At 40.4% G+C, this 20,859-nt stretch overlaps 1 protein-coding gene across 1 annotated transcript in view; it reads right to left on the bottom strand.

Annotated features, from left to right (window-relative positions):
• gpc5a (glypican 5a) overlaps positions 1-20,859 on the bottom strand; it is a 46,065-nt gene that overhangs the window by 7,092 nt on the left and 18,114 nt on the right. Inside the window, exons 7-8 of the mRNA XM_049718311.2 lie at positions 14,925-15,045; positions 10,625-10,787 (exon numbers count right to left, since the gene is read on the bottom strand). Of these exons, the coding sequence (XP_049574268.1) occupies positions 10,625-10,787; positions 14,925-15,045 (284 nt within the window). The remainder of the gene's footprint in view (positions 1-10,624; positions 10,788-14,924; positions 15,046-20,859) is intronic.

Genomic DNA, 20,859 nt, shown 5'->3' with positions numbered 1-20,859 from the left:
TCCGAAAGAAAAATGGCAAATGTGAATATTTTAGGGTTATATACAATAGTTGAAAACTCAGAAAAAAGAAAAAAAAACACACATCTCTTGAGTCATTTTTTTCCCTTCTGTGAGAACAAATCAGGATTTGAATTGGCACGCTTATCTCGGCGTAGCCAGGCAACTGCTCTCGTGCGCATCATATACTTGCAGGCACCTCAGGACTCACAAATGTCATGCGCTGAAAAAAAAACTTCTCCCATTCTAGCTAACCAGAATATATTCAAATGTTTTTCAAATAGTAACCGGGCCTAAGCGATCAACACTGTGTGACTGTGCCGAAGCGTGCACGTCCGCCCCAAAAGGACCTCAGTCTGACAGTTGAAGCTCACTCGGGTTCTCCCAGTAAATGATTAACTGTGTGAACCATTAAGTGGCTTCATCCCCTCAGCAAGGAAAAAAAAAGATCAACCTGGAGTCTTCCCTCTGAGGATTAGGACAATCCCTTGGACCTCATCAAAGGTACTCCAAGGTGAAGAGGGCTGCTGACTTTCTATCAAATGTCAGTGAAGTGCACTAGAAACCAAAAAGTCAAGTAGATGCCTCTAAAAAAATTTATAACAAAATAAAATCATCTGGATCCAAATACATTTAGAATCCACTTCAAGGTATATTTGACTTATTTAGCCATTTTCAGAAGTAAAAAGTTGATTTTTGTTTTTCATGAACTTTTTATGAACAACAAATTAAAAAGAATCTTGCCACTTGCTGCCGACTGAATTAAATTAAATTAATGAAATTTAATTAAGCCGCAATCAGCAAAACGAGGCCAAGTTTGAGGTCAGTGCTCTCGGTAGAAATGAAGAAATCCAGTGACCGTAATGACAGATGATTAGAAAGCGTAACGCCGCAACCTTCCTTTTAACTTGACTTGAAAATTCCCCGACAAGGTCTGAATGTGGCATGAAATAAGGTACGGAAGGAAGCATGGCCAATTGATATTTAATTAATGGCAGGTCCGCCTAGAGGGCCCCGGCTCATCTGCCGCACGTCTCATCCAATATTCATGATTTACAAGCGGGCTTCTTGCCACATCAAACTTTCCACGCGATAGCGAGCAAAGATGTTGAGTAAGATTAGGCCGCTGCATGAGTACGGAACTTAAAGGAACTCTGGAGACTAAATTGGAATCCGAGCCAACTCGTAAATAGTTTTCCATGCACATCGAAGCTAATTTTTTGGGCTGGGGGTGGGCGGCTGTGTCATAATCACATCTTGCTACGTGATGGGAGGGGCGTATACAATATTTTGTTTTGCTACTTTGTTTTGGTTGGTTCTTTCTATCTGTCCCCTCCACAACCTTATTCTGTCCATCCTCCTCCATTTTCCGATAAATATCACAATACAAATAACCACACCAGGGGGGGGAGTAATTTAAATTTCCCTGGCGCAAATAAAAGTGTTCCAGCATGAAAAGGCAAACAGATCCATCGTTCTGCATGGCCAAGAAGCAAATGTTTAAAAAAAGAAACACACAAGAATGGCTAAGAACAAAACATGGAAGTACCGTATTTTCCGCACTATAAGGCGCACCTAAAAACCTCCAATTATTAAAGTAAGCTTTACGTGTTTATTTTGTGTGTTGTGTGACATTTGTGCAACGTTGAGTTATTGATATATTGTTATTGTTTTCACTATTTCGAGTGCTACTATATGGTGATTGCATTAACGTTTGAGCAACGTTGAATTATTTCTTTTATGCGCCTTATAATCCGGTGCGCCTTATATATGGACAAAGTTTTAAAATGGGCCATTCATTGAAGGTGCGCCTTATAATCCAGTGCGCCTTATAGTGCGGAAATGTAAGACGTATGGCAATGTAGGAAAGAAGAGCAATTGTTATGCTAACAAATATTAGCTAAAACCTACTATCATTGTTATTTCTCCAAAGAGAGCATTCCATTCTGACTTCAAGAACGATACGGCAGGTCGGGTTTACACCCCGACTTGGCCCACGCTATATAAAATACAAAGTAAATGCCGTCTTCTTCTTCACGGGAGCCCACGGCAGTGTTATTAAAGTGCCTGGCTGTGTTATGATGATAGATCTCTCCACCAAGCTTCGGACCTCCAGTGACCACAATTTACACTCAAAATAGAGAGATTGGAAGTGCAGACAAGTGATACAAGCAATAAAGTCTGGCTCAGTCACATACGCTGGCCCGGTTCATTTCAACACGGAACCATTTGGAGACAACTGTTGATGCACATCTGAGACGGCACGTCCTTCCTGACATCACTTTTAGTACATAAAACGGCGTATTGTACAACGCCGGGGCTGGCTAATCAATTATGCAATAGCTTGGTGACAGAAACAGGGAGAACCCACCGGGTCTCCGCCTGCCAGTCACAATCATGACTGTTTGCCAATTTCCCACCAAGCCTCAGTGACAAGCCGCTGGATGGCAAGTGCGATAACGGATGGTTCCGACGGTCGAGCCCGGACCGCACATTAGCAATCGGATCGAATCTCAGCAGGAAGTGCGGGCGGTAATCAATGGCGGGCGAATGTTGAATGGCAGTATTGCTGATCAATAACTATTTATTGTCAGGGCCCACATTTTACACACTTCATAATGTGGGGTTGGCTCATTAACATGCGCAATTAAGATTGGGCTGAATTGTGAGTACTAATGGAGATTTATCGACAGTTGCGAGATGGATCTGCCAACGGCGGGAAACAACCTGCGCTCCATGGAACTAAATTTCTCTTTACGCAACCCAAAAAAATAAATGCAGCTCTCTAACGGCACATATTTTGTGTTTTGATTCGAGGAGTTGAGAAGGGCACACTTTGCTGGAACTGCCAATCAGGCAGAAATTATTCCTTGTGGTTTGTGTCCATGGAAACAAGGGGATCACTGATAATCATCGGCTCACTGATGGGCGAGCGATACGATCGTGTGGTTGGAATTCTGTTGACAAACAACGTTTTTACTGCCACGTGTTTATCATGTTCAATCTTCATGTCCTTTTCCACACTGAAACGTTCTTGTATGCATTTGAACTTTTGTAATTCCTACGGATGCCCAACAGAAACACAAGCCTCAATTCAATTGTTAATCCAATAATAAACAATACAACTGCTGTAGGAAAATATAATAAATAACATAACATAATAAATAAATGAGTAAATGAATAAAATAAAATAAAATAAAATAAAATAAAATAAAATAAAATAAAATAAAATAAAATAAAATAAAATAAAATAAAATAAAATAAAATAAAATGTATGGGGCCACTCGAGAGTTTGGTCTATCTGCAGAATCAGCCATGGGACACAAGATTGATCATGTGTCTGCTAAAGTCATCGTGAAGTAGATCAGGTCCTTTTTCTTCTTCAAACAAAAAGTAAAGCTTCAAAGTAGCCAGAGATCACGTTCTAAAGCATTTGCTCAACTCCAAGCCCACGCTCCTTTGATCACCACAAAGAAAGCAATGTTTTCCTCTCAGATAAAAGCGTCTCTCCATCCATCATGAGCCCAGCTTGCCGCCCAACATCAGTCTGAGTGGCGTCACCCTTTTTGCTACGCACCACTGAAATTCTCTCCAGTCACCGCTTTCACCTCATGTCCTCGTGCCGAGGTCTCCCGCAACAAACTGGCCGTCTGCAATGTTTGTTTGTTTTCTGCCTGCGACATGTGAACGGAGCGAGGAGGGCTGATGGGAAAGCAACGTGTGGGTCTGCTGCCTATGGGCCGAGCTTACTGATGCACATCTAAGGGTGACCTTGGAGGCCTGACGATGAAGGCTGAGTGACATTTTCAGAGGACAGCGACGGCAAGGAAAGAACACCTGCCTGTCATGTGTCACTGGGATGAGAGACGTTTCGGATCGTGCGCTGTCCCTTCCGTGCAGCGGATGATCTCATAAAGACTTTTATAAGAAGGATGGAAATATTTTTCACCAAATACTTGGAATTGGCTCTGGCCGTCTGCCCTAAACACAACAAACAGCTGAAAATAATAATAATAATAATAATAATAATATAATATAATCCTAATAATGAGTATTCTGAATGTGTAAATTGCGGAATGATTCATATTTATGACAAAAACAATTCGAAATTAGTCAACATTGATAGGAGCAAAATGATATGCAATTCCACCCAAAGGCAAACAACGAGACGATCCCAAACAATGACATTTACAATTAGGTTTCCGTTAGAGCAGAAGGAACAATTGTTCTATTTTCGGGCTGGCCGGGAGCGTACAAAAGAGATTCATTTAATGAGTTGGAGTCGGAGAATTTCAATGTGTTGTGGTTCAATTAATCCTAATGAAGAGTTCATCTCCTCTTTTCATTGATAAAGCAGACTTTTGTGAGAAGGTCTCCGTTTGTGACACGGAGCTGATTATTAAAACAGTTGGCCCGCTAATGTGCGCTTGCCCTTTTCATGGTTCATTAGGACAATGAGAAACCTTTTTGCAGATGAAGCTCATTAGGCTCAAAATTCCAGTTGGAATAAAAATGATTGAAGCCAGGTACTGTACTTGCATGTATGAGTTTGAGTAGTTAAAGTAAACACGCGGCGGCTACCTGAGGGAGGAACGATGAGAAGGAGAAAGTTGTACATTTTTAAGAAAGTGACTCCGACATGATGATGTCAGAGGATGAAGAGTGAACAAAGTCACGTTGGAGACGATTGAGAACATTTCCTCGACTTCAGGGGGGGACAGATTGAGGTTTGCATTTCAATCCTGGAACTTGTCTGACATACTTTGTATGCACTATGGCTGTGATTCCATTTATAGAAGACAAGATTGGCAGACATCCAAACTCCATGTAAATAACTGCAGCGGCATCAACAGCCCACAGTGACAACACAGTTGGCCTGAGCTGACTCTCGGTGATTTAAACGAGGCTGACATCCACGTGGCAGTCCTCGCTTATTTTCCTTATTTCATAATCGGCGCAGCGCTAACGAAGCATATTTACGCCATGTTTTTTTTTTTTTTTTTTTTGCTGAATTGTTTTGTCGTGGGCTAGCGTCTACGTCGCCAATCTGATGACTCGGCACATTGTCAGACACAAGATACATATCAGATTCGCACTCATCTTGAGAGACTTGATTCTGATCTGATGATATCTGACTGCCTGGTGTTTTTTCAATTTATGCCAGCATGACACATATCAGAATTGTCACTGCGTGGTGTGCAACATGTGAGTTGAATTTCCCCTCGAGGGATGAAAATCAGTATCATTTGAAAATCAAAGGAAAGTCTCTCCAGCTCAAGCGTCTACGGACAATAGAAGCTTTTCCGCAGATAAAAACTTCCTTGCTCATTCATTGTCAAAAAGATGCTCTTAAGTTTCGGATTCTTTGATGCACTTTGAAGGTTTTCATCGGCATTAGAAAAAGTGTCCTTTCGATTGAAGATCCAGTAAATTTCATATGTCGGAGGTCACTGTGTTTCTCGGCTGTGTTATTTGGGTTATGTCGCCTTTCTGTCCTTCAGCTTCAATGATTCTGCCTCCCCCATTTGCTTTTACCAAGCCGTACTTACCACTCCAAATGGTTGCCGAGAATCCCTGCTGGAGGTCTTCTCGTCATTCAGCTTGGTGGGCTGAGTGTGGAGGAGGCGAATGACGGTAAATCGGCTCTCGGATGATACGGCAGGATGCATTATGTATATTTGCATATTTATTCGACTCAAATAATCAAGCCTGTTGCAAGAGACTATCCAAGTAAATACACAAATCAGATTTTAATTGTTGATAAAAATCAGGATTACCCAGTCCCTTTTTGAAAACATCATTACAGGACAAAGTCTAATTTAGATGGTCCAGTAGTTTTTATGTAATCTTGCAATAATAGAATAGAATAGAATAGAATAGAATAGAATAGAATAGAATTAAGCTAATTGAAATAGACAATCCAAGTAAATAAGAAAATGGGTTTCTAATCGTTGTTAAAAAGCGGGATCGGCCGGGCCCTTTTTGAAAACATCGTTACATGACCAAATCTAATTTCGATGGTCCAGTAGTTTTCACGTAATCTTGCTGACAAACGAGCAAGGGTGCAAAACATAACCTTCTCGCTGAGGTAATAACCGCAAAAGCACACCTAAAAGCAACTGTATGAAATGAGCCGTGTGAAGAAAAAGTGGTTGGGGGAAAGAAATCATTAAAAATGAAAGATATCACATCACAGTTTCCAGCTCGAATCCAAACAGCACTGAGGTTGGTCCATCACAATTTACACGCACACGCTGACAGCTCTGTGTGCTGCCTGCAGCTTTTGCCTTTTGGTGTCGTTTGCAATCCCCCACGGAGTTTGGTTAGCGCGCTGGCTGACACACGAGTCTCTTCACTTTCGGGACTACGTCGCTGACAGCAGCTTCCGTCTAAGGTTTTCATTTTATTAATTATATTATATTATATTATATTATATTATATTATATTATATTATATTATATTATATTATATTATATTATAAAATAATATTATATTATAAAATAATATTATATTATATATTATAATATATATTATAATTATATTTATTAATTTTATTTTTCATTTTAATTGCATAGCTCAGTTATGTACGAAAGGACTTTTTATTACTTGTTTTTCTACTTTGTATTGGTGACCAGTTCATTTGTGCGGTGTTTAAACCAATTTCCACATTTTCACATTATTTCAAACTTGACATAATAAAGACAACAGATCACATTCACACATTACCTTTCAATTGTTCCTGCACAATGCTAGTTTTTACAACTAGCGCGGTAAATAATTATTCCCGAGAGATCATTTAACAGGTCTGGGAATCATTCCAGTCAGGCTAAGTGGACAAAAGGTTGTGAGCCACACTACTGAAAATAATTTGCATGGCATTATGACAGGCATGGAGGAGGGCGAGAAGCACAGTAGGTGAGCTAATCTCATCTCACACTGTAATAAGAATAAAGATCTTTCTAATAGGCACAGTCTAGTGTTCCGGGAGAGTTGAAAGCACCTCTCAGAGACACGAAAATATTTCTGTCATGTACTCCTTGCTCTTGCAGAAGCGGTATTTCATTTACAGTTTGGAAAATGTGACAATAGGAACTATGGAAAAATAGTCTAAATCTATTGCGCACGTCATCACCCGTGATTAGTGCAAGACTTCGACTATATTCAGCAGCATTATATTCGAGAGTTGAGAAGCCCGAATCAAACACCTGCAGAGATAATATTAACTCATTATAATTCAAGCATGCCTCATGCGGGACCGTTGCTATGCTAGATTTGCATCATCCATTGGCTACTTGCCTGGTCATGTGACATACCCTTCAAAAAAGGATGTTTGAATAATGCCATTAATAAAATAAAATAAAATAATTAAAAACTTAAATTGATAAAATAATGCCACAACATTGTGAGACACAATCAATAAAATAAAAATACATTTAAAAGATAAAATTGGTCAAATAATGCCACAACATTTTGAGACACAATCATATCTGCTAAAGTCCCACCGAAAGAAAGTCTTTTTTTCCCATGACCCGGTGCGTTTCTTAGAAATCGATGTGTGTCTCTGGGTGCTGTCGGCGTGTTTGACAGATGTTGTTTTGCACTACAATGTTCACAAGGCAGCAGAGTCACAATGTCTGCAGCTGAATCCATGCTGGCCTGATAAGAGGCCCAACACTTGCCTGTTGAGATTTCAGCAGCGAAACAACTCTTAGTTGTGCAGCCTGTGCTGTCAGCTCGTTGAAAGTCAAGGAAACACAAGAACTTCCAACTTTTTTCCTTTTTCTAGCATGCTGCAATTAAGCAAAGTATCAACTGGTAATTTGGTTGTGATTAATGCGCGCCCGTGTTGTTATGTTTTCAGGCAAACATTTGCATTTAGCTCATTTAGCTTTGTATAATTAGAAGCTCACAAAGTCTCTAGATGCTTGTTTGTTAGAATTTCCCGACTGGGAGCGTAATAATAATAAAACACCAGAGTGAGAGTGGCAGAACTGCTTTATAATACCGTAAATTGAGCCGGGCGCTGGTTTTTATGCGACGAATCCAGGTGTATATTTACTCCATAAACATTTATCATGAAGCAGCTTAACCCTTGGCTTTGAGGCCTTTTGGCTTATATCAAATAGTAATTAGGCAGCTGATATTTACCTTGCTGTCATATCGCTGATGCGTGCACAAGCAAGTGAATTGATTTGATTTGATTCCGGTACACGTTCCACTTCAGCTCCTCGCACAGCTGTTTGGTTCTCATTAGTCATCACGCTCGTGATGAATGCACAGGGCTGGCTTCTTCTTCTCACCGGAACGTCTTGTTATATTCCTCATATTGGTTCTTCCCCCCTTTTTCCCCCCTTGTTCCAAGTTTTGATATGATCATCATCCTCTGTTGTACTTTGTGCTTTCTCCCAGTTTGTGCGACTGATTTTTTTGTCACACTTTCATCAATGTTAAAAGAGTGAATTCTATATTTGCTCCACATCTTTTAACATAAATAAAAAGAGTATAAAGTAGAACAGCTATTAACTGCATCCATTTTACTATTTTATTGTCCCTATGAGGAGCAATAAGAATGGGGTCAAATCATTTGCGGTCACTTTGTTGGTATAATAACAAGATGTGGTACATAAAAAAAATTGCCAGGCCACCCGCCCTTCAATGCAGCCATGAAATGAGAAAAACAAGGGCAGGCTTCTAAAATGGATGTAGGAGGAAGAGCTATTTCCATATCTCACTGGTGTCATGTTTTAGTGAAGGTTCTCAGCCATCTGTGTCACCAGAGAAGTCATAGCGAAATCTCTGGCATGAAAATATCGGAAAAGCAACCCCACGCTACCGTTCAGGCACAAATGATAATTTACTTATGACTTCTGAGTGTGCGCATAATAATATAATAATGATGACAAGAGTTCTCATGTATTAGTAAAGTCATGATTTCTGACTTCCTGTGAGTTGGGAAAGTATCAAATGAGTTTGCTGTCTGACTGTGAGGGCAGGTTGGCGTGCTTTCTTCTGACGCAATTATGCCTAAAGAGGATAATCCTTTTATTGTTAGCATCGATGTATTGAATGTTTTTATCAGACTGTGCCATCTACAGCATGTTCTGCTGATAAAGCTCAAAGACATGGGAGGAGGATTATCGATAATTGCATTGAAATGGTGCCGCGGTGAGACGTGCGGCTTCGACTTCTCATGCTTTGATGCTTACACATTGTCCAAAAAAAGCTCTCGACGCCCACACTGTCTATTTTATCTTCCATCCTTTTTTTTTTTTTTTTATTTTATTATATTTTTTTTATTTGACTTTTTTCTTTTTGTTTCATTCATTCAGCTCTCAATGCCCACACTGTCTATTTTCTCTTCTACCCTTTTTTATTTTATTTTTTGTTTGTTTATTACTTAATCAATATATTATTTATTGTTTATTTTTTTTATTATTTGACTTTTTTTTATTATTTGACTTTTTTCTTTTTGTTTCATTCATTCAGCTCTCAACGCCCACACTGTCTATTTTCTCTTCCACCCTTTTTATTTTATTTTTTGTTTATTTATTTAATAAATACATTATTTATTTTAAAAAATCAATTTATTTTATTTCAATTTTTTTATTCTTTCACTTTTTTATTTGTTTTTTTCATTCATGTCGCTATGACTTCTATTGTGTGTTTCTCTGATTGAAGTTTTGCACTTGAGCATCACGGACAGCAAATACAGCAAACTAGCCCGAAAGAGAATCTGTTTTCTTTCGAGAGAGAGCGAGCGAGTGAGAGAGAAGGTGTAATGAGTCGACTCTTACATCACTGTGTGCAGCTGGAGCAAATTTGCGCAGCTTGCTACCCTGATCACGATAATGTGTTATAATCAGAACAGAGCAAACCTTCTCTCACTGCAACCGGAGCAATATGCTGTAACAAACTGCGTCTCGTGCTATTAGCATATCATCATGTAAATTGTCACACTTTTAATGAGAGGCTTGTGATAGCCTTGACAAACTCTCATTTAGCGACGGTTTTAAACTTGCTCATAGATTCTTAAGGCAGGCAGCTTTGGCCAAAGCCATCAGGGCCTCAGCTGAGCCATCATTAGGCAGCAAGTTCCAGACGGAGCGTCGGGCCGCAGGGGAACATTTACGCAGCGTGAATGACTTGTTTGGATGACCACCCGCCCGCCACCACCCTGGCTGTCGCCGCAGGCGAGATGGGAGGGATGATTAATCCAGCGGTTAGCGTGTTTAACGATGGGGAGGAGGGGTTGGGCATTCATGCGACGTGAGGAAGGTGCATTGGGGGTTCCTGATCCTCTCTGGAGCAATCTTTTTTTTTTTTCGATAACGGATCTTGATTGCCTTAATGCCCCCATTGAAGCTATTATCTTTCATGACTATTATTATGGGTGTCATAAACTGCAGTCTAGGATGACTCTTATTAAGATGGATTATTATGCAGATTTACTTCCAACACGCGTCACCGGTTTTTGAATTTTAATCACGCAAGCAGGTAGATAGGTGATATGTGAAGAGAAACTAATTTATCATTTTTTGGGGAGTTTGAGTTAATTATTTTTGTTGCTATTCCTGCAAAAAAAAAACTACAAGCTTGTTGTTCAGTGACATTAAAAGAGGTTGCTCACATTTGGAGACTTTCTGGATGTTCTTCTTGACCTCTCCACCAGCTGAACCGTCACAACCGTCTTCATCGTCGCAGTCGCCGCTGTAATGTCCTTCTGCATCTCCGCTTCCTGTTTCAATTTGGTCCAATGTTCCCAATTTAGGAATGGATTTCCCTTGCAGTAGCTAGTGGAGCAAAAAAGTTGTTTTACTTCTTCTGGAAATCATCTCATGAAGACCTATTTGACTGCTTACAGTCCAACATTAACATTCCGTATTTAGATTGAATATATATTATCCCGTGCACACATATCACGTTTAATATTTACACGAGGCGTACGTGGCGCGAGGCTGATGACACGAAATCGGAACGAAGCCAAACAAAAAGAAAATGTGATCAAATACTCTCCGGCCAAATCAAACAGACGGATGGACGAGCATCGCTTCATCCCGCTAGAACAATTTATTGGCTCATGCTGAACAAGTTCAATAAGAAAGAAAAAAAAAAGCTTTTCATCTGTTGTGGTTTTTGGTGTGTTTGTTTACCACCCCTACAGCCTTTTTTATGTTACTAAGCACGAACAATGTGTTCATTCCATATTTTGGTTGCTTCAGAAAGGATACAGCAGTTCCCTTGTGTTATTTATATTGCATTTTATATTTTCTTTCTTATGCACTTATATGTATATTTTCTTTATGTATCGGACTCCCTGGGGACTGCGGAAATCGTCCCTATTCAAATAAATGAATTCACATAATGCAAGCTTTATGCTGATCACAAAGCTATTGCATCATTTTAATTAGTTTACTGCCGTGCTTTGCTACAAGAGAGCAACAGTGTCACGGATACGCTCAGGATGAGTGCCTATGTAATTATAGCGCCCTCTTTACCACTCATCAGCGACAAGCTTGGAGAACAATGAAGCACTTTGGAAATGATGTGCAGGAAAATATTCATAACCACAACATTGATATTTTTTTTTTTTTTTGAATAAGCAGTGTTCATGCTACGTTTAGTCGTGTCTGGCGAACATCTGCTCAAACGTGGCGTCCATCTGTTTCAGGAGATCATAGTGAGACAAAGCAATCAGACTGCACACATTTTGGACACGCTTTGAAGAATATTAGCATTTCCAAGCTCAAACATTTATTTAGCCAGACACACTAATGAATGCCGTGGCAGATCTGCAACTAATTTGCGCCGTCATTCATCTTTGTGATATTTAACGACATCTTCATTTGTTCCAAACCGAGGTGCGCATTCATCATAGTTGACCCCAATTAGTGTTAGCGCCGGACTGTATTGACATGCAAGAAACCTGAATGGACAATCTGAGTTATTGACCCATACATTGGTTCAAATTATCTTTCAACAAGCATCCACGCCAGATGCGAGTCGAACTTGACTGGGATTTATTTTTTATTCAAACTCGAAAATGACATCACTGCTAAAAAGAATCATTTTAGAATTGACATAGCTTGTCCTAATTCTAACCAAACTGGATTTGATTTTATAAATACCGTTTTGGCATTTAAAATGCAGTTTTTAATTGAAACAGATGCACGAGTAAATGCTTTTGGGCATTTTGGACTCACTGGGCCATAGAAATATTTGTGACGAGCTCCATCACGGAAAATGATTTGGCAGATTTGGCAACGCGAGACTGGCAAGCGCGGAGTCAGCCGTTTGCTGGCAAAATGCAGCTGGAGCGCAAACATCTTCATTTCTCACTCTTTAAGGACTGAAAACAACATTTGAGAATTCAAATCCTTCTGAATATATTTGCAAAATGACCAGATTAATTTTATATTTGCTTTTTTCCCCATGGAGAAAAGTAGTATGTTCTCCATTTTATAAAATGGCACTGTTGTTGACCACATCCTCCCATCTGTAAATAGGAGGAAGCAAGAGGAAAAAAAAAAAAGGTGCACAATGACCACATTTGCTTGCCAGAGGAGAAAAGTGTCAGGATGAGAGTCGATTCCCGAGACGCACGCTATCATTTTGCATTTTCCTCAACGCAGCAGGAGTGCTGACAGGGTGTTTATTAGGACCATGTGCAGCCCAGAGCGCCACGACTAGAACAATATGGTAACGTACAAAAAGTTCCCATTGAAACTTTGCACTGCTATACAAACTTAATATGAAGGTGGAATGATCAAGTATGTATTTATAAATCGAGAAAAAAAAAGGCAAACAAATGTCGACAACCAACAGGTGGAAACATGATGTTAAAATCTTAAGCACAAAATAAATATTCTACTTTCGAAAACGATGATTTTTGCCTATTTTCTGAGTGAATACTAATTTGTTTATTTTTATAGTTACGGGATGGAAATTTCAATAATTTTGTTATCCGAGTCAGTGATTAGTTGATCATTATAAAACACTATTTAAAATCAATGAAAAAAAATGATTTTACTTAAAAAAAAAGAATGATTTTTGCTTATTTTCTGAGTTGAATATAATTCGTTTATTTTTGTAGTTAGTGTTTGTGTCACGTCATGTTTTGTATAACGGGATGGACATTTCAACAATTTTCTTATTCAAGTCCTTGATTAGTTGATCATTTTAAAACAACAAATTAAACCTCCAAAGCTCAAGGCCTTACAAATAAACTAGAATAATCATTTTTCAGCATATTCAGTCGATGTCGTGGTTTCTGTCTTGAAAGTTTCAAAAGTTTCCCATTGTTTTGCCCCATCCCAAAAATAATGAATCGTTTTGGAGAAAGTAAAATGAAGTCATGAAACACTCCAATGAAGCAGCTGCCATAAATTTGCCTCCAAAGCTGATTCTAATTCTACAAGGGAGATTTATAGCAGCCATCTGACTATTTCATTGCTGTCAGATATTGTAATTTTCCATGCACATTTGCGACCACAACAAATAAAGCGCAAATACATTCCCAGTGTTAATCTTTCGGAGAAAGGGAGGAGACATGAATAATTCACAAGAAAAACTGCTGGTCAACCAGCACATCAATGACTGGTGAATAATTCAGAGGCAGAGCGGGTGAGAAGCTGCCTGGCCCTGATTATGATTGAGAGACACGGGGACAGAACCTGCCTGGAGATTCTTGATGGGCTTTACCGCATCAAGAAAAGAGGACAGCCAAGGAGGAGAGCGGCGGGCGGACAAATAATTCATAAGAAAGAACTGCTGATGAGCCCCGTGATGAAATCCACAGTTGCATGATGAATTTGTCAATAGCTGCATTTCTATTTGCTGGGTTCCGCCTCTGCCCAGCGGAATAGCAATGAGAGCTTTCCATTTGGGTTTCGAGAAGGTGGTCACCTTTACTACGCGGCGGATCCGTCAAGGTCGCGGACAAAAGAAATAAAGGACGTAGCGGTGGAAATGTCAAACAGACGCGTCGCTCTTCCAATAAAAATAGCTAGCGCCGCTCTCTTTAAAAGCTAATATCATCACATTATTTACTAGTAGCCGTAATTCAGAGCGGAACATGCAAACGGGCCATTTATGCACTAATACACATCTCTTCCTAAGGTCCAAATAAAATGATTTACGCAGACATTACGTTATATGGAGCCCCGACTCGTTCACGCGTATAACGGAATGAGAATGTGCACTGGTATATGTAATTGATGTTTGGGCTGGCCGCAAACCGGCCTGCCATTAACCCACACAAACACGCCATTTTACACGGCCCCACTCGAACAAACGATAAATTTACATTTCATTGAATCACATGGGCATTTTACAACACAAAGGACGGTATATGATCGGCAATTTATCGTCAGGCCTGTATTTGTCTTGAGCTCTTATCAACTGAGATTAAAGCCACTTGTCTGGCCCTTGTTTACGCCACATGCAGCAGATTTACATTATCGGGATGGAACGTTGAAATTAAACGACACTTGTGTGTCCTAAAGAGATGCCAATCAGCTCTTTGCAAATCAAGAGACGAACGCTGAGCCGTAAGAGAGCAATCATTTTGCACTCAAGATGGACAATAATAAGCATGATGTCAAACCCGAGGCCCGGGGGCTAGATCTGCCCCAGCACATCATATTATGTGGCCTGCTGAGGCCAATTTGTTGCGTACGTGATAATATGAAGGAATCATAAATCTGTTAACCATCAGGGAAGTGGTGCCCATTGGAAATTCGGGGAAAATGTCGGGATTTTCACAAAAGGTCGCTCGATTACGACTAAGCAATGCTAGCAACGTAGCAGCTACCGTTTCCTTGTTTTCTGTGCACATGACAGAAGCTTTGGAGTTGTCGGACGCTCAGTGAAGCTAAGCTACGTTCAACTCTTGCCAGTAGTTGTAAAAAAGCAAAGTCTTGATCGCCTACCTGATTGATATGCTTGAGTTTGTCTATGATTTGATGGATCACCGAGTCGGCTCCTTTGACTTTGACCTCGGGGTTGTCGGCTTGAGCCTTGATACCGTTTCCCACCACGCGTAGAGTGTAGCTGCGAAGACAAGAAAATGATTGACAGACGGGCTCACAACATAAATGAAACCATCGTCGCTGACCCTCTTTGGATATCAATAATAAAAATCATTACTATTCACAAGGCGCTCACAGGTGATGATGTCATTCAATTGCCGTGACATCTGAAAAGGGATTTGTAAAGTGAACGAATCACCGCACGATGTCTTCCGCCGCTATTCTACAGCCGTGCGGATATTTTTTATGATCACACTTGAATATAAACCGTGCAGCGAGTACACTGGATGAAAGTACCGCTTATGATGTACACCTTGATGCTTTTAGATGCCACATTAATCCTTATTTGAAAGCAGCTCGATGCTGTTATTGCTCGGTAAGAAGACTTCATTTCCCCCAAGGTCTCGGTCTTTCCAGCCGTGATAACCGTGACATCATTTACACATAACTCAAACGCCCACATAAAATCAAATACAATGAATAGATCAAAACAAAAGTGTCGCATATGCAAGTCCAGCGAGATGCTAAAGTATTGTTACCGCCGTGAAAATTGCAAATCCGTGCTGAATTCCGAGTCGCTAACAAACGAGAGTGACTTGAAGCCAGTCGGAGGTCAAGAGAAGACTTTATGAATAAATCAAGCCCAGGAAGCAAGGTGTCTAATTTATTTAAAAGAAAATATGGGTGGTAGAATTCAAATTCTGTCATCATGTCTGCCTTGTACGGATGTATTTTTGATGCTCCTTTCTAACTCGCCGAGAGATGGAAGAGTTCATTTGAGCAAATACGTCTGGGAAAATAGCGGAGAAAAACTGATGCTGACATGACACGCTTTTCAGTCACTGGCACGAATAAATTCTACATTACATGGTATAGTACAAAACGATCATTCATAAATGCCCAATGCCATATTTTATTCCTGGGAATCTGAAATCTTATTTGGTTGATCCATGCTCGGTTGAATAGGGAGAGATTGTCGAGAGATGGTTTTCCGAACCTTGAAGGGAGAAAAACGATGTGTAAATGAAATAAAGCCTGCGAGGAAGGACGTGTCAGTCCGTGTTTTTATTCTCAAGAGGGAATCCTTATTAAGGCAAGTAGAGAAAAGTGCAAATCACTCATGCATCACATTATAAACAAACTTAGAGCAAATCAAATTAGATTCTGTAGAGACAAAAAAGGCCATCGTACGTGCATGTTGATTCGATTTATACGTGACTTGAAATTCCAACGTTGCGCAAAAGTTTGATCGAATATAACAAAAATATTCAAATAAATCGGTATGCTTGTGTGAGATGTTAATGACAGCAGCGACAACACAGATAACACAGCAAGGCTGAGTGAATCCTCTCGCAAAAATTGATCCCCTAACACCCGACTAGCATGTTTGTTCCAATTACACCAAAGCCGTAAACCTCCAAGTGCTATTGGCTCGTGCAAGCGCATCAACGTGGAATTTTCCAGTTTCAGTCAAGTGCCGGCTTGAATTAATAGCAAGTGCGAGTCGGTCAGCAGGTAATTGCGCTTTGGTGACAGGAATGGGTAATTACTGAGCTGTCAGAGCTCACTCATATTACTTAGATGGATTAATTACAGATACGTCCACTAAATAGGGGGCTAATGATAAAGCGGAGCGTTTTTATTTCCAATTAGGGCTTTTAACAATTGAAGTCTTGGGTAATTGTTAGCGTCTTCTTTTTCGACTATGCTCGTTCATGTTTTTACAGCAGCAGTTTACAGTGTGAGCGCACACTGAAATAATAATAATCATAGAATATAATAAATAAAATAATAATAATAACAAATAATAAATATATATATATTTAATGTAATAAAAAATAAAAAATAATAATGATAATAAATTAATTAATTAATAAATATGTGAAATGACTGCAATCTTGATGTCGACTGATTATATATTTATAAATGAAATAAGTCGCTTTGGACCAGTTGTCCCCCTTGGATGTGGTCGAAGCAGGCGGAAGATGTCGATTGACTTTCTGCCACCAGATTGTCACCCTGCCAGGCGCATCTTCAAGACCCTTCTGCTGTAGGCTTGGCGGAAATTCTGCTGCTAAACACCCACAGCGAGCCTTAAAAGCATGTGTATGAAAATGAGGATTTTCAAAATGTCACCCCATTTATTATCTCCCTTCCAATTCAGATTCAAAACTTCCCGTACTGTGGTCTGAACCAGATCAAAACCACCTGACTTTTCCAAACTTGTATTTTGGGCCATCTTACGATATGGAACACAGATCCTCCAAATGACCTCATCCTCCACATAACCCTCCGTTCTCATAGTAGAGTCAAGCAATAAAAAGAGTGTTATATTAAGCTGATAATTTGCCCGCAACGGCGAGCGGCTCGGTGTGCAAACGCACCACTGCGTCATGCCAACGAGATATCAGACGTCGTCAAATAGCCATGGAATTTTTAGAAGGCCTCTTAAATACTGCACTTTTATGGTAGGTAATAAGGACAAATGGAAACGTTGGCTATCCAGGAGCTACAATAGGCTCATAAAAGCAGATGGTCACAGACAGAGGGAATTTTTAAAGATGTTAATGTTCCGTACGGGCAATCATGTCCGGGATTAAGCAGATGCGCTAAGAGCAGGGCAGACCGTAAAAGACGAGTCGGTGATTTCATGACATCACTCCTCGTCGTGTTGTTTTCTTTACACTTCTTCATCCGGTGGAAAGTTTTCATCTCCGAAAAATATCCGTCTGAATCCCATGTAGTAAGACTTTAGTCTCAATCCAGAGCAGATTATGCAAACTGTCATTCTGATGAAAAACATTTTTCCCCTCCGGCACAGAATTTAAGAGGCTTAGACATCTTTGCCATCTTCAATCATTGACCAAGCTTATCCAAGTTTCAACACCTGCCTCATGGAAATGCAAAAGCAAACATTGAGAGGCTGATTAGGAATTCATAGCCTGTTCTGTAAATACGCATAAACAACGAGACTTTTCGAATCGTGGCACAAATAAAGATGCAATAATTACGGTTTTTTTTAGGGAAATAAGAAGAGCAAATAGATTTTGAAGGTTCCATCTACACCATGGCGAGTCACTGTCATCAGTAATTTATTACAAAAAATCAGCATGAGAGCCAAGCAATGTTCTATAGGTAAAATGCCTGCATTTGAAGGTAAATGGTAAAAAATATAACCTGTCTGTAAAAGTTTTGCTGTCATTTAAAATGAACAGGAAAGAGACAAAAACAGTGGGTGGTCTCAGTAGTTTCCATGGCCGTATGAGCAAACTATTATTAGTCAGCCGCGGAAAAACTAGAGCGCTTATTAAAGCCCGATACAGTAAGGCATGCTGGTTGTATGTCAAACATCAACACCAGCACCTAACAAGAATCTTTTCCTGGAATAATCACAATCTCGTTATTGCAGCGGCTGCAAAATTGCAAATAGTATCAACGAACGATGGCGCCGAGATGATTTGATTTCCCAAGACATCAAGTCTCTTCACCCTTCTGACAACAAATGGATTATCAAATCGATTCATCGTTTAGTAATCGACATTTTCTGATTTCAGACAATTCTTTGATTTATACAGCAAAACAGTGAACAGCGAAATAGATTCGATGCAGCGGGGGTGTTTAACATTTTGCCGTCATGTAATATCAGCAATCTTTGACAGCGAGAGAATGTAAAAGCACTTGGTCCGAGTCAATTTTATAGCCGACTGATCACGTCGCCGAGCTCTCCCTTCATTTTTGATGGGCTTCATGCTCCCACACTGTCTTTCTACGGCCAATTGTATTGGAGTGCGAGGGTAAAGAGCCCTTACATCTATTTATATTCACCGAAACGCTATCCGGTGCTGAATGTTGTTTGGGCTTAGGGCTCCATTTTACAAAGACGGATCACGCTTTGTGCACTCTTTCACTTGAATTGCGTTGATCCCTATTAACACATGTCGTGATGCGCTGGCTTGTTAAGTATAAATTCTCCCAGCGAAAGGAAGCCACCTTCTAGCTGTCTGCGACTGCAAAGACGAAAATAATTTATGAGCGGAAGACGGGTTCTTCTCCATCACGACTTCTCATTAAACGAAGAGCTTAACAATGCGCCGTGCTGTTGTCGCGCTTCAGAATCAGCAACACCCTCGTGAAAAGCACCGCAAGCCCTCAGGGTGGGACGCATTCCAACAGTTAGATAAGTCAATTTATTGGATCAGTTTGTGGATAGCAAGCCAGAGGGCTGGCTATGAAGTAGTGTGTCTTCAGTTCAGGTTTAGTCTTTCTTCAAGGAGAATAGCAGTGCCAAGAGACTGGAGTCACTGGCGGAGCTAGAAAGGGGGGTGGAGGGGTACTGACCCCCCGAAACATGCTTGGGCTCCTCAGGTGCAAGGCCAGATAATTGACTTTTTTATTATCATTATTTTTTTCAGTTTTATTTAATTTAATTTTCCGATTTTCCATGTATAGTGGATTTTTATCATCATTTTTTAAGAATTTGGGGGATATTTAATTTAATTTTATTTAATTTTCTGAATGAATCTTTATCAGCATTTTTGGAAGAATTTGGGGGGCATTTAATTTAATTTTAATTTAATAAAATTTTCCCACTATAATGAATCTTTATCAGGATTTAGGAAGAATTTTGGGGGTATCTGTAAAAAGAAATCAAGGACCTTGTGAGATAGCCTTGACATCGGATCTTGACTATAAACATGTTGATGGCGACGTCATGAAACTAAAACCGCATTCCCGCACGCAATTTTCAAAACGTCACAGTGACAAATGCAACGGTCTGCCAACTAATTCCGCCTGGCTCATTTCTGACCGAAGACGGTTTCCAGGCACGGCAGGCGGCGGAAACGCGTATCTTCACAACCTCTTTGCACGGCTTCAGCTCGTGTCAACACCGCTGCGGCTGTGTTAGCTCTTCATATGTTACCACAGATGGTGTCATCGCTCTTCTTTAGCACCGCCGTTGACATGATTCATGGCGCTCTGATTTCGGATCTTGATTTAGGCTCCACGGCGGCAAGGCTCTTTCACGAGGTAGCGACCCTGGGCTGTCTGAAAAAGGGAGACTTGACTTGAAAGAGCTCACAGTGGCGCAAAAAAAATAGCCGGAATCGGAAAATGATGACTATTGAGAGGCTGAACGATTTTGATTGGCGAAATTTGGATTCATCGTCGATGAATCGATGAATTTTGCCACCTCTAAAAGTAGCTCACTCAAATTGTCACATTGCAGCTAGTAAAAGCAGTGCGGCTAAAATACGAACGTCACTATTTATTGTTCCCCCTATCAATTCCACTTCCACTGAATTTAGCATCATCATTTTCACCGCAAGTAACCGTTTTATCCAGCGCCCGATTTTCCTTCTGTCCCGTAGGCCTCCAATTGCCCTGACAGAGTGGACCGTAATGGAAGACTGTGTGCGCCACATCCTTATCGCTGCCAGTAAATTACCTCAGGATCTGATACAGGCGGCCAACTCGCTGCAACATCTCGCCAGACAAAGAAAAAGCGACAGAGTGAGCGGTGGCGGCTAAAAAAAAAAAAAAGTCAAGATTTGTCAAAACGAGGCAAGAAACCCCGTGGAGACTAAGCGTTTGAGCTGATCTGAAAGGTCACCTGATGTTATCGTAAGATCTGCCTCAGTTGCCTTTTACACTCGGCTCACCAGCCGGGGTCAAGCGCCTGTCAGTCACGGCAGCTTGCACGCATGTACAAATTCAAGATGGCGCTTTTTTTCAAGAAGCACACAACAGTACTTCTCACCACGGGAGAAGAATTGATCCCGATTGACGAGTATGTTTGCTTTTAGGCGAGGCTGTATTTTAAGATCTCACGAGATAC

This window comes from Syngnathus scovelli, chromosome 4 (assembly GCF_024217435.2).
Source record: "Syngnathus scovelli strain Florida chromosome 4, RoL_Ssco_1.2, whole genome shotgun sequence".
Taxonomy (NCBI): Eukaryota; Metazoa; Chordata; class Actinopteri; order Syngnathiformes; family Syngnathidae; genus Syngnathus; species Syngnathus scovelli.
This window is presented reverse-complemented; position numbering and strand designations above follow the sequence as displayed.